The 13,707-nt window shown below is 42.0% G+C and overlaps 1 protein-coding gene across 2 annotated transcripts in view; it reads right to left on the bottom strand.

Annotated features, from left to right (window-relative positions):
* Nucleotides 1-13,707, bottom strand: part of zdhhc17 (zinc finger DHHC-type palmitoyltransferase 17) — a 144,733-nt gene that overhangs the window by 82,085 nt on the left and 48,941 nt on the right. For both annotated transcript variants that reach the window (XM_060839575.1, XM_060839576.1), the window contains exon 3: nucleotides 932-1,054. In XM_060839575.1, coding sequence (XP_060695558.1) covers nucleotides 932-1,054 — 123 coding nt within the window. The remainder of the gene's footprint in view (nucleotides 1-931; nucleotides 1,055-13,707) is intronic.

Raw genomic sequence — 13,707 nt, 5'->3', positions numbered from 1 at the left:
GATTTACTTATTATTGCACCAAAACCCGCAACCCATTCTAAAAGATGAAAGACTGAGCAGCAATCTAGGTTTGTTCATTATATCGTTTTGAGTTACATGACACAGAGATCATTTGCTATAAATTCTATGTCTTATGAGCCTGCTCCACAGCTACCTGATAAAGAAACAGTGCTCTGAAAGCTAGTACTTCCAAATAAACTTGTTAGACGATAACCTGGTGTTGTGTGATTTTTAAACTTTGTATAGCCCAGTCCAATACCGGCACCTCCACATTTTGCATACAGGACATACTTGAGCAATTTTCCACATTGTTGGGTAGATGCCAGTATTGTCACTGTAGCTGAAGTATTCCTTTACTGAAGGAAACTGCCATCCTTACCTGATTTGGCCTCTATGTGACCCCAGGCCCTCTGTGGTTGACTCTTAACTGCCCTCTGGCCAATTAGTAATGGGCAATAAATGTTGTCCCAGCCAGTAACACCCTCATCTCATGAACGAATGAAACAAAAGTCCATTCACTTTTCGGACGTGGGAGTCACTATCTGGCCAGTACTTATTGCCCATCCCTAGTTGCCCTTGAGAAGGTGGAGGTAAACTGCAGTCCATGTGCTCTGGGTGTCATATAAACTGCAAAACCTTGAACAGAATTAATCATGAGGAATAAATAAACTGATATTGAAGTGTTTCCTCTGTCAAATCAATCAAACATAACGATTTTACCAAAGTTGCAAATAGATTCGCTTTGTACAGGCATTCCACAATTATAGGAAATATGAGTACACGATAATACAATTATTATTACACCAATCAGATTGTCCAAGTACCAGTTTTGCTCTCAACTGCATTTAAACAAATTTATTAGAAGACAACTTCTAACATTTCACAACGTGCACAATTGTTCAATGAGTAGTAAAAACTCTCAAACAGCTACCTGCTCAGATCAATTCTGTTATTGATTGCAGCCCAGTGCAGCAGTGTAACATTTTCTTTGTCAGGCTGCCGTACATCGTAACCTGCTTCCACAAGTTCTCGACAGCGGTCAAAGATGCCATATCTAGGATGAAAAGAAAATAAATGCTTATACCCGCGCATACATACGATATTTGTCTTTTTGTAATCTTTGATAAAATTCAGAACTAAAATTAGTAATTTCCATTTTATTTCTCATTACACACACAACCTTGAGAAAAATACATCTCTGGGCTTAAAGCTGGTAACTTGATCAGTCAAACAAGGAAATTCTTACATTCAATCTGAACTTTATGTTGAGTTGCTCCTCAGTGGGAAAGGAGTATCATGTAAATGCAACAGTTGTCTCAAAGTTTGGATGAGAAATGAATTGTGGAGGGAAGAGTAAGAGGAGGAATGAGGAAAAAGGACCTCAACTTTGACCCTCTATCCAATTACATCTGTGGAGGCCGACAGTAATATGGCCAGTATTGTTCTTGGCTGATATGCTCCCAGCCTACTTTGTTGTTCTACAGTACTGTTTCATCTCAAGCGGAGACTTTTAGTCAGTCATCAGACCACTGTGCAACCCATGTTACTGCTCTCAAGCATCAGACTTCACTTTCTGAGCAAACACTGTACCTATTTAATAAATGAGAAGTTATGATATAACCCCATTCTCCTGCACTGTGCACAGGACAATCCTCTAAGAATCCAAATATTACATACAATTCACAAAATAAAAAAAATCTTCTTCCTCATCTACTTAACTAGCTTCTCTTTAAATGGATCTCAGCAATTTGCCTAAAGCCATTTAGCTCCATATTCTAACCACTCAAGGTAGAGACGATTTTCCTGAATTTCTCACTGAAATTAACAGCAAAGTTATATTTGTTTGGTTTGATACTCCACTCTTAACAGACACAGTAGGTTTAAGTGCATTATCAGAAATTTGCCAGACAGACAATAAGATCATAAAATGCACAGCCTGAGTATTGCTGAAATAGAGACTATTGCAAAATGCTGCAGCGCGCAAGGGACCTGCATGTCCTTGCAATGTTTTACAAAAAGATAACACGAAGGCATTGGATGCAATAAAGGCAACAGAATTTATAGTATCCCAGCAATTATACTGGAGCTTTAAGCTCCAGAACTAGCCATACCCCTGGTTAAAATAAAAACAAATTACTGCTAATGTTGGAGATCTAAAATAAAAGCAAAAATTATTCGAGAATCTCAGCAGGCCTGGCCACAACAGCAGAGACAGAAACAGAGTTGAAGTTGAGTTCAGATATGACTTGTTTGGGATACGATTAGTCAAGATGTTTCTGTGCAGCTATAATCTTGGTATTTACATTGAAACATAGCAGACAGGAGGAAGAGGAGGCCGCCATTCAGTCCTTTGAGCCTGCTCCGTCATTCATCATGATCATGGCTGATTGTCCAGCTCAATAGCCAAACCCACTTTCTCCCGATAAACTTTGATCCCATTCACCCAAAGTGCTATACCTAGCTGCCTCTTGAACACATTCAATGTTTGGCATCAACTACTTCCTGTGGTAATGAATTCCACAGGCTCACCACTCTTTGGGTGAAGAAATGTCTCCTCATCTCCACCCTAAATGGTCCACCCCGAATCTTCGAACTGCGACCTCGGGTTCTGGAAGCTCTCACCATTAGGAACATCCTCGCTGCATCTACCCTGTCTCGCCCTGTTAGAATTTCATAAATCTCTCTGAGTTACTCCCATATTTAGCTAATCATTTGGAAAATTGCCTATTTATTCCTTGACCACAAAATGCGAGACTAAAGCAAACTAGTCTACTTTCAATCCAATCATCAACAATGTTATCAAATGATCCTGACTCATCAACAACCTGCTCATAACATGCAATTTGTGCCATACGACTCTTGACGACATACCACCAACATAGGATGAACTCTGATTTAAAATATAGGAGGGTATGCCGGGTGCTACTCCAAAAATGAAGTGTCAACTCCATGAAGCAACAAAACAGGACCACTTTGGTGCCAAACAATGCTGACAGCAAGTGATTCACAGCTGAGCAATTCCACAAACAATGGATCAGTTCCAGGTTCTGCAGCCCTGATACATTCAGTTTTAAAGGCTGGTGAACAGCTCACTAGTAGGAGGCTCCATAAATGTTCCTATCATCAACAAAAGGATAGCCCAGCACAAAAAATAAGGCTGAAGCATTTGCCACAATCTCGGTCCATTTCGGCTTTCTCCAGCATCCCTGCATGACAGATGTCAGTCACAGAATTAGTACAGTGTAGAAGGAAGCCATTCAACGCATCATCCCTGCACTGGCTCTTCAAACAAGCATCATTACCGACTGTTAATTTCCTGCTTTTTCCCACACTCTTGCACATTACTTCTATCCAAATAATTACCCAATGCTTTCTTAAATGCCTCAATTGAACCTGCTTCCATGCATTTCCTGGCAGTTATCCTCTACTTTAACGATTTGTTGCGTGAAGATGTTTTATTCTCTCACATCACCTTTGCTTTCTTTGCACATCACTTTAAAACTACATCCTCCCTTCGTGGTCCTTTTGAGTGGGAATAGCTTCTCCCTTTCAACTTTATCAAGTTTGCTCATGAGTTTGGAAACATCCATCCCATTTCCTCTCAGCCTCCTTGTCTCCAAGGAGAGCCATGTTAATTACAATGACATTGGTGCAATAATTGGAGGTGACCTTAGTTCAAGAGATCAGGGAGAACTCATTGGGTGGACTTGACAAAATGTAGGGGTAAGAATAGTCTACAGACCCACAATGGTAACCACAATAGAGGAGCAAGTGCACATGAAGAAATACTGAATGCCTACGGTAAAAGGACAGCAATAATTCTTAGCTATTTTAATCTGAAAATTGAGACATTTAAAGAATGTTTTCAAGATAGCTTTTTATTAAGTGCAGGACAGTTTAGAACTGACTGGAAGGACGACTTGCCAGATGGGGCAATGTGAAATGTGACAGGATTAATCAATGAGCTCAGAATTGAGCCACCCCTAAGTAGCAGACAATGTGAATGTGGTGCAGTGGTAGTGCTGTTACCCCTGGACTGAGTGGCCCAGGTTCAATTCCCACTTGCTCCAGAGGTATATAATAACGTCTCTGAACAAACTGATTTCAAAAATAGATAAAATAAATATTAAGCATATAACGTGAAAGGATTTTACATCTGGTTTGAAAGGTAAGAGTGGGTCTAAGACCAGCATTTTCATGTTAAACAACGGCAAATATGTGGACATGAAGATGAGATGGAGTGAACTGGGCTAATTTGTGAGGGGACAGATCAATAGAGAAGTAGCGGACACAGAAAGGAAAATTTCATAATAAACACAGTAAGTATTTTCCAATTACAGAGAAAATGTATAAAGGTAGGACACAACATCTCTGGTTAACCAAAAAAAAGTCAAGCATCAAACATATAATTGCACAAAATATTAAATAAATCGGGGGTGGCATGGTGGCCCAGCAGTTAGCACTGCTGCCTCACAGCATCAAGGACCTGGGTTCAATTCCAGACTCACACAACTGTCTGTGTGGAGTTTGCACATTCTCCCCATGTCTGCGTGGGTTTCCTCCAGGTGCTCCAGTTTCTTCCCACATCCAAAGATGTGCAAGGTAGGTGAATTGGCCACGCTAAATTACCCATTGTGTTCAGGGATGTGTGGGTTAGGTGCATTAGTCAGGGATAAATGTAGAGAAATAGGGTTGGGGATTGGGGCTGGGTGGGATACTCGTCGGAGGCTCGGTGTTGACTTGTTGAGCCAAAGGGCCTGTTTCCACACTATACGGATTCTTCTAAGATTCTAAGAAAATAAAAAACAGCAGAGAATGATTAAAAATCTTAATCAGGAGAAGGAAATTAGAATGAGAGATGTTACCTAGAAAAGCAAAAATGTACCGAGCTTCTGCAGGTATTGAAAAAGAAAGAGGGTAAGTAAAGTGTATGCTGGTCTTCCAAAGAGTGAGAATGGAGTACTAATTGTAGATAATGAGGAAATGAACAAATATTTTGTCTCAGTATTCATTATAGAGGAGACAAAAACATTCCAGTAATAGCTGTAAATCAAAAGGAGGAAGGGAGAGAGAAACTTGGTGAAATCATAATCAGCAGGGGAGTCATAATGAGCAGACAGATGGAATTGCAGGCTGATAAGACACTGGGTGTTGATATAGTTTCACCCTAGATTCTTAAGAGATTTCTAATGAGATATATCATAGCTTAGTGTTAAAATTCTGAAATTCACTCAATCCTGAAAGGTTCCGTTAATTGTGCTATAAATGCTGCATTTACTCAGGTAAACAGTTCTCAGCTTGGATTTTTTAAGCATTATTAATGATTCTTGTTATAATTCTGGGACGTGATGTCCTAGTGGTATTTTTACTAGACGAGTAATCCAGAAAACTCAGGTAATATTCTGGGGAAATGGATTTAAGTATGTGAAATTTGAATTCAATAATAATCTGGAATTAAGAATCTAATGATGATCATGAAACTGTTGTGGACTGTCAGAAAAACCCATTTTGTTCACTAATGTCCTTCAGGGAAAGAAAGCTGTCACCCTCACCTGATCTGGCCTACACGTGACTTCAGACCCACATCAATGTGGTTGACTCTCATGCACCCTCTGAAATGGCCAAGCAAGCCATTCATGTCATAGGCAACGAGGGACAGCCAATAATTGCTGGCCAGCCAGCGACACCCATGTCCCACGAGTGAACTTTAAAAAATTCCTCTGCACTCTGCTGCTTATATTTTCTGTCTCTTCTGGTCACACTTTGATTATTGCTAACCTGTAACTATCCTGCATCTTTATTCTCATTCCCTTTTGTTCTAATGAAACCCCTATTATTTAGCTTAATGCTGAATTTACAACTCCAGTTACATTATTCACTGGTACACTAGCCCGAGAATGGTTCAAATGAGGCCTAACAGAACAGATTTCTCTTTCCCTGGCACTGGTGCTTTGCCCCATGGTCAGAATTAAATTATCCCACACCAAAATCTGAGCCACACATTTACTTCTCTAGTTTTATTTGTCTTAGACCAATGTGATTTGCTCAGGTAGTAATAGTGAGGTCCTCATCTTTGTGGTTATGATAGAATGCTCCATTAAGATGAACAGTGACATCACTGACGCTGAGCTGAGGGTCCTGAATCTAATTAAAGGCAACTATAACAGAATGAGTGAAAGTTGATTAAGATAAATTGGGGAATGTCGGTTAAAGGGACGATGATGATAGGCAATAGCAAACATTGAAAGAGTGCACCGGTAAATTGGAACAACTATTCCTGTCTGGCACGAATATAAGATGAAAAAGGTGGCTCGACCATGGCTAACAAGGGAAATAAAATATTGAGATATTAGGGAAATCAGTTCTGAGAAAAGGTCACCAGACCTGAAATGTTAATTCTGATTTTTCTTCACAGATGCTGCCAGACTTGCTGAGCTTTTCCAGGAACTTTTGTTTCTTAGAGATCGCATTGAATTAAAGGAAGGAATGTGTAAACTGATCAAAAAAAACCTGAAGACTGGGGACAGTTAAGATTTCAGCAAAGGAGGACACAGGAATCAATTAAGAGAAGGAAAATAGAGTCTGAGAATAAGCTTACGGAGAATATACTAACTGGTTGTAAACCTTCCAGAGGTAATTGAAAAGAAAAAGACTCGTGAAGAAAAATGTAGACCTCTTACAGTAAGAAGCAAGGGAAGTTATAAAGGGTACAAACTGATGACAGACCAACTGGAAAAGGACTTAGGTTCAGACTCCACAAAGGAGATCACAAAACTCTTGGGGAACACAGGGTTTAGTTAGAGGGATGAATGGAAGGAAATCAGCATTAGTAGAGAAATGACACTGCATAAATGAATGGCATTTAAGGCCAATAAATCCCCAGGACCTGATAACCTATATTTCAGAACACTCAGGGAAGTGGCCCTTAATATAATGATTGTACTGGTGATCAGTTTTCAAATTTCTGTTGACTGACCAACAGATTGGAGAGTGGATAATGTAACCCTTCGATTTAAAAAAAGGAGATAGAGAAAAAACATGGAATTATTGACTGTTTAGCTTGACATTGGTAATAGGAAAATGTTAGAGTGCATTTAAAAGAAATAATATCAAGAGCACTTGGAAAACAATGACAAGATTGGACAGAGTCAGCATGGATTTGCGAAAGGGAAATCATGCTTGAAAAATCAACTAGAATTTTTTTTGAAGATTTAATCAGTGGAGTTGAGAAGGGGGAGCCAAAAATTGCGGTTTATTTGGATGTTCAGAAGAGATTAACATGTAAAATTGAAGTGCATGGGATTGAGGGTAGTACAGATGGATAGAGAACTGGTCGCAGACAGAAAACAAAGAGTAGAAACAAACTGATATTGTTCTAAATGGCAGGCAGCGACTCGTGGGCTAGTACAGTCATTACTGTTTAAGTGCCAACTATTCACAATCTGTGTTCATAATTTAGATGAAGGCACTAACTGTAATATTGCCAAGCCTGCAGATGACAAGGCCTGAGAGGAACCGCGTGAGCTGTGTAGAGGTGGCAGACATGTTTCAACGTAAGTTGAAATTTGAACGTATTGAACATTTGAAATTTGTAATTTGAACTTGTTGAGCTTGTGGGCAATGTCAGGTGAAGTAGAATGTAGATAAATGAGAGGTTTGGTAGAAAAACAGAAATGCAATTACCAGAATGGAGAAAGATTGGAAAAAGGGGAATGTGCAATGAGACCTGAGCATCCTTTGCACCAGTCACTGAAAGTACACAAGCAGGTGCAGCAAGTGAAGAAAGGAAATGTTGTGTTGGTCTTCAAAGCAAGAGGACTTGAGAACAGGAGCAAGATAGTCTGGCTAAATTTGGAATCTGCTTTTGTGAGACCACACCTGGAAAATTGTACAGTTTTGGTCTCATTATCTGAGAATGCATGCTTTGAGAAGGGAGAGCAGTGAAATTTTATCAGACGGATTCCTGGGTTGGTTGAACTGGATCTGTTGGGATTGTTTCACTGGAATTGAGAAGAATGAGGGAGCAATGGCCGAGTGGGAGAATCACCAGACCATTAATGTAGAGACCCAAATAATATTCTAGGGACCCAGTTTCAAATCCTGCCATGGCAGTTGTTGGAATTTGAACGCCATAACAAAAACAGAATGAAGAGTCTAATGATAATCATAATGCCATTGCCGATTATTGGAAAAATCCATGTGGTTCATTAACATCCTTTCTGGTGAAAGAAACTGTAATCCTTACCTAGTCTGGCCTACATGTAACTCCAGACCCACAGCAATGTGGTTGATCCTTAATTGGCCTCTGGGCAATCAGCGAAGAGTGTGGCTCTGAAAAAGCATAGCAGGTCAAGCAGCATCTCCACCATCTGCAGTCCTTACTTTCTCCTGGACTTCTGGGCAATCAGGGATAGGCAATAAATGCTAGCCTGGCCAGAACACCCACAACTTGTGAATGAATTTTTAAAAATCTCATAGAAAACTCGAACATTCTAACAGAACTAGCCAGTAACACAGGAAGGATGGCACTGATGACTGGAGAGTCCCGAACCAAGGGTCACACTCTCAGGGGAATGCTCAATGAGCCCTGGGTATCAATCATTAAAGACTGAGATGAAGAGGCATGTCTTTCCCCAGAGAGTGGTAAGCGTATGGAATTCTCTGTCACAGAAAGCAGTTGAGGCCAAAAAATAGAATGTGTACAAGGTGTCAGGTATAATTCTTAGGGCTAATAAGTCAAAGGGTATGGACAGAATGCAGAATCAAGGTACTCCAGAGTCAGAAAATGAGCCACCATATTGAATGGAGCAGGATCAAAGGGCTGAAGGCCAAATGCTGCCACTTCTTTCAATGAATCTGTGGTTCTGCATTTTGGTTGAGCTCAGAGGTGTTTGTAAGAGGAGTTGGGAATGAATGTTGGCCCACCAGTGACTCCCAGATTCCATGAATGAACAGAAAAAAAGAATATCTTAGCAGAACCCATTTCCTGGTCTTACCTACGCTGTTGTTACCTACATGGACCACATCAACTGGAACTCTTCCCCTCCCATTCAAGTGCTTCTCCAGTCCAGAAAAGATGTAATGTTGTTGGAGACTGAACATTCAATATTGGTAACTCAACATTAAAAGGGCATTTGGCATCAGTAAAAAAATAGAAAGGGTAAAGAAGTTATGGATGAGAGTTTGTCGATAATTCTATTATTATCTCACTAAGACAATAGATATGTCAGGAAATAAAGGCGGTGTGCAAGAAGAATGCTAAAATTGTCATGGCAATTTATAAGTCTACATTGTGACTTGATGGGAAAGATGCAGATTGAATCATGGCTTTTATCTTGGAGCAATATGTTGCAGAAATAGCTAGTGAACAGGCTATTTCAGATCTAGTCATTTGCAATGAAGTAGGATGAATGAGAGATTTTGTGGTTAAGGAACCTCTAAGATGTAGCAATAATGAGCTTGGTAGAATTTCAAATTCAGTTTGAGGGACAACAAATTTCATTTCAAACCAGTACACTCAAGAGAAATTGGAGGCAGAAAGAAAGTTGCCCAGGCTAGAAAAATAAACAAAAAGGTCAGTAGACAAGCAGTGGCAGACATGCAAGCACAAATTTCATAACACTCAGCAAAATCTATCCCAGTCCAAAAAAAACGGCCTTGATGAGAAGGATGAATGACCTGTGGTTAACAACGATAGTCAGTAGAGTATTCAAGCAAAAACCAAGGCCTACAAAAGTGTTGAAAATTAGTCCTAAGCCAGAAGATTGGATTTTTTTATTTTAGGAACCAGCAATGGATAAGTAAAAACAACCATTTTAATTGCAGTGAGGGCAGAGAAAACGAGGACCGGGGGCTGTCGGAAAAGTAAACAAACAGTTTAAAAAGTTTCCCTCGGGGTTCTGCGGCCTCCATTTAACTGCAGCAAGGTAAGCTAAGCAAACCATTTAAGAAACTAATATAGTCGGGGAGTGGCTGAACCCGAGACACTACCTGTGTAGTGTCTCTCACCTGCCCTCCTCCTCTAACCAAAACAAAAAGGACTCTGTGGTGTGTTGACAAGGTAATGATTTTGGTAAATTAAGGTAAATTGGTTAAAAAGCAACTTCTTTCCTTTTTTATAACTTTAGCCTTAACTTAGGTAAAGCATTCAATTAAAAATGGCAGGAGATCTCAGATCCATGTTATGCTCGCCTTGCTCAATGTGGGAGCTCAGGGCCACAGCTGATGTCCCTGGTTCCTTCAGGTGCAAGAGGTGTGTCCAGTTGCTGCTCTTGTTAGACCACATGATGGCTCTGGAGCTGCAGCTGGACTCACTTCAGAGCATACGCCATGCTGAGGTGGTCGTGGATAGCATGTTTAGTTAATTAGGCACACCGCAGATTAGGATAGTTGAGGGAGAAAGGAAATGTGTGACCAAAAGGCAAAGAAAGAGTAGGAAGGCAGTGCAGGTGTCCCCTGCAGTCATCTCCCTTCAAAACAGGTATAACCGCTTTGGATACTGTTGGGGGAGATGGCTCACCAGGGGAACGCAGCAGTAGCAAGTTCATGGCACTGTGGCAGGCTCTGCTACACAGAAGGGCAGGAAAAAGAGTGGAAGGGCTATAGTCATTGGGGATTCAATTGTAAGTGGAGTAGATAGGAGTTTTTGGGATAAGAAACGAAATTCCCAAATAATATGTTGCCTCCCAGGTACACAGGTCAGGGATGTCTCAGAGCGACTGCAGCAAGTTCTCAAAAGGGTGGGTGAACAGCTAGTTGTTGTGGTGCACGTAGGCACCAATGATATAGGTAATAAACAGGATGAGGTCCTACAGTGAAGAATTTAGGAAGTTGGGAACGAAGTTAAAAAGTTGGCCTCAGAGGTAGTATTGACAAGATTGCTACCAGTGCCACCCGCTAAGTCAGAGTAGGAATGAGAGAATATTCAGGCTTGAGAGATAGTGCGGGTCAGGTGAATTAGCCATGCTAAATTGCCCATAGTGTTAGGTAAGGGGTAAATGTAGGGGTATGGGTGGGTTGCGCTTCGGCGGGTCGGTGTGGACTTGTTGTGCTGAAGGGCCTGTTTCCACACTGTAAGTAATCTAATCTAATCTAAAACCCTCCTGGCTGCTCCTTACACATTCTGCTCCACCTAATCCTCTAACACTAAGTGAATGTTGGGACAATTAAAATCTACTTTGATGCTCCCTGTTGCTGCTACCTCTTTCTATGATCTCTCTGCATTTTTGTACCTCTATCTCACGTTTTCATGAGCACTATGTAAGTAATCCAACTCATGAAGGGTCAAGAGTGTGGTGCTGTAAAAGCACAGCAAGTTTGGCAGCACCCGAGCAACAGGAAAATCGACGTTTCGGGCATAAGCCCTTCATCAGGAATGAGGCTTGTGGGTTGGGGCTGAGAGATAAATGTGGGGGGGGGGAGAAAAGGTAGCTGGGAAAGCGATAGATGGATGAAGGTGAGGGAGGAGGTGATAGGACCCAAGGTGGAATATGAGGCGTTACTCCTCCAGGCATCAGGTGGGAATGGTTTGGCAGTGGAGGAGACCCAGGAACTGCATATCCTTGACGGAGTGGGAGGGGGAGTTGTAGCGTTCAGCCCCGGGGCGGTGGGAGTGGTGGGTGCTGATGTCTCAGAAGTGTTCTCTGAAACAATCCACAAGGCGGCATCCTGTCTCCCCAATATACAGGAGACCACACCAGGTGCAACAGATGCAGTAAATTACATTAGTAGAGGTACAGGTGAATGTCTGACAGATGTGGAAGGACAGGTGTGGTTGGGACCCTGCAACTATACAGGATAAATGTGGATTTCAACACCTTCCTCATTTTCCCTCCAAGCGTTATCCCAGTCCCAAGCTCCAACTCCGCATCTGTCCATCACTGCCCCCTTTGACCTATCACCTTCTCCCTCATCTTCATCCACCTATCGCTTTCCCAGCTACCTCGCCCAACCCCACCCACCTCCCATTTATCTCTCATCCCAACTGACAAGCCTCATTCCTGATGAAGGGCTTATGCCTGAAACATCAATTATCCTGGTCCTCGGATGCTGTCTGACCTGTTGTGCTTTTCCAGCACCACACTCTCAGCTCTGATCTCCAGCATCTGCACTCCTCACTTTCTCCAACTTGAGAAGGGGCCATACTGGGCCTGGTGTTAGGAAATGAGCCCGACGAGGTGGTTGAAGTTTCAGTGGGGGATTACTTTGGAAATAATTCTTTATGTTTTAGAATACTCATGGACAAAGACGGCGTGGTCCTAAAGGAAGAGTGCTAAATTGGGGAGGGGAGGGGGGGTGGGGGGGGGGGGGGGGGGGGGGGTGGGGGGGGGAGGGGAAAGGCCAATTATACCAAGATTCAGCAGGGGCTGTGGAATGCAGATTGGGAGCAGCTGTTTGAAGGAAAACCACATTCAATACGTGGGAGGCTTTTAAAGAGAGGTTGATTAGAGGTCAGGAGAGATGTGTTCCTGTGATAATGAAGGATAGAAATAGCAAAATTAGGGAGCCATGGATGACAGGTGAAATCGTGAGGCTAGCTAAGAGGAAAAAGGATGTGTACGTAAGGTCTAAGCAACTGAAGTTAGACGAAACTTTGGAAGAATATCAGGAACATAACACCAATCTGAAACAAGGAACTAAGAGGGTGAAAAGAGGTCATGAGATATCCTTCACAAACAGGGTTAAGGAAAACTCCAAAGCCTCATATATAAGGAGTAAGAGGTAACAGGGAAGAGGATGGCCAACTCAAAGACAAAGGTGTAAAGATTTGCATGGAGTCAGAAAACAGGTTAAATTCTTTATGAATACTTTGCATTGGTATCCACCGAGTAGAGAGACATGGCGGATGTTGAGGTTAGGGGTAGATCTCTGATTATTCCAGGTCATATTGGCATAAGGAGGCAGGAAGTGTCACGTGTTTGAAAGGGCATTAAGGTGGACAAGTCCCAAGGTCGGCACGGGTCTATCCTAAGTTCCTGAGGGAAGCGAGAGGGGAAATACCTGGGGCTTTATCAGATATCTTTGCAGCATTCTTGAAACCGGAGCAGATGGGTTCCCTGAAGGTGGCAATGCCAGTCAGTCAAGTGGTCAAGGCATACTGCATGCTTTCCTTCATTGGACAGGGTATTATGTACAAGAGTTGGCAGGTCATGATACAATTGTATAAGATTTTGATTTGGCCACATTTGGAATACAGTGTACAGTTCTGGTCACCACATTACCAAAAGGTTGTGGATGCTTTGGAGAGAGTGCAGAGGAGGTTCACCATAATGTTGCCTGGTATGGAGGATGCTAGCTATGAGGAGAAGTTGAGTAGGTTAGGATTATTTTCATTGGAAAGGAGGTGGTTGTGGGGGGAACCTGATTTAGGCAGATAGAATCATGAGGGGTGGAGACAGGGTGGATAGTAAGAAACCTTTTCCCAGAGTGGAGGGGTCATGAGTTCTAAGTGAAAGGGGAAAAGTTTCAGTTGAAATACATGAAGGGTGGTGGGGGTCTGGAATGCATTGCCTGCGGAGGTGGTAGGGGAGGGAATAATAGTGACATTTAAGATGTATCTGGACAGATACATGAATGGGCAGGGACCAAAGGGATATAGATCATTAGCAAATAAGACAGCAGGTTTAGATAGAGGATATGGATCGGTGCAGGCGTGGAGGGCTGAAGGGCCTATTCCTCTGCTGTAATGCGCTTTGTTGTTAATAAAAA

The sequence above is a fragment of the Hemiscyllium ocellatum genome, chromosome 19, assembly GCF_020745735.1.
Source record: "Hemiscyllium ocellatum isolate sHemOce1 chromosome 19, sHemOce1.pat.X.cur, whole genome shotgun sequence".
Classification (NCBI taxonomy): domain Eukaryota; kingdom Metazoa; phylum Chordata; class Chondrichthyes; order Orectolobiformes; family Hemiscylliidae; genus Hemiscyllium; species Hemiscyllium ocellatum.
The sequence above is the reverse complement of the archived record's forward strand: the minus strand, read 5'-3'. Positions and strand labels throughout refer to the sequence as shown.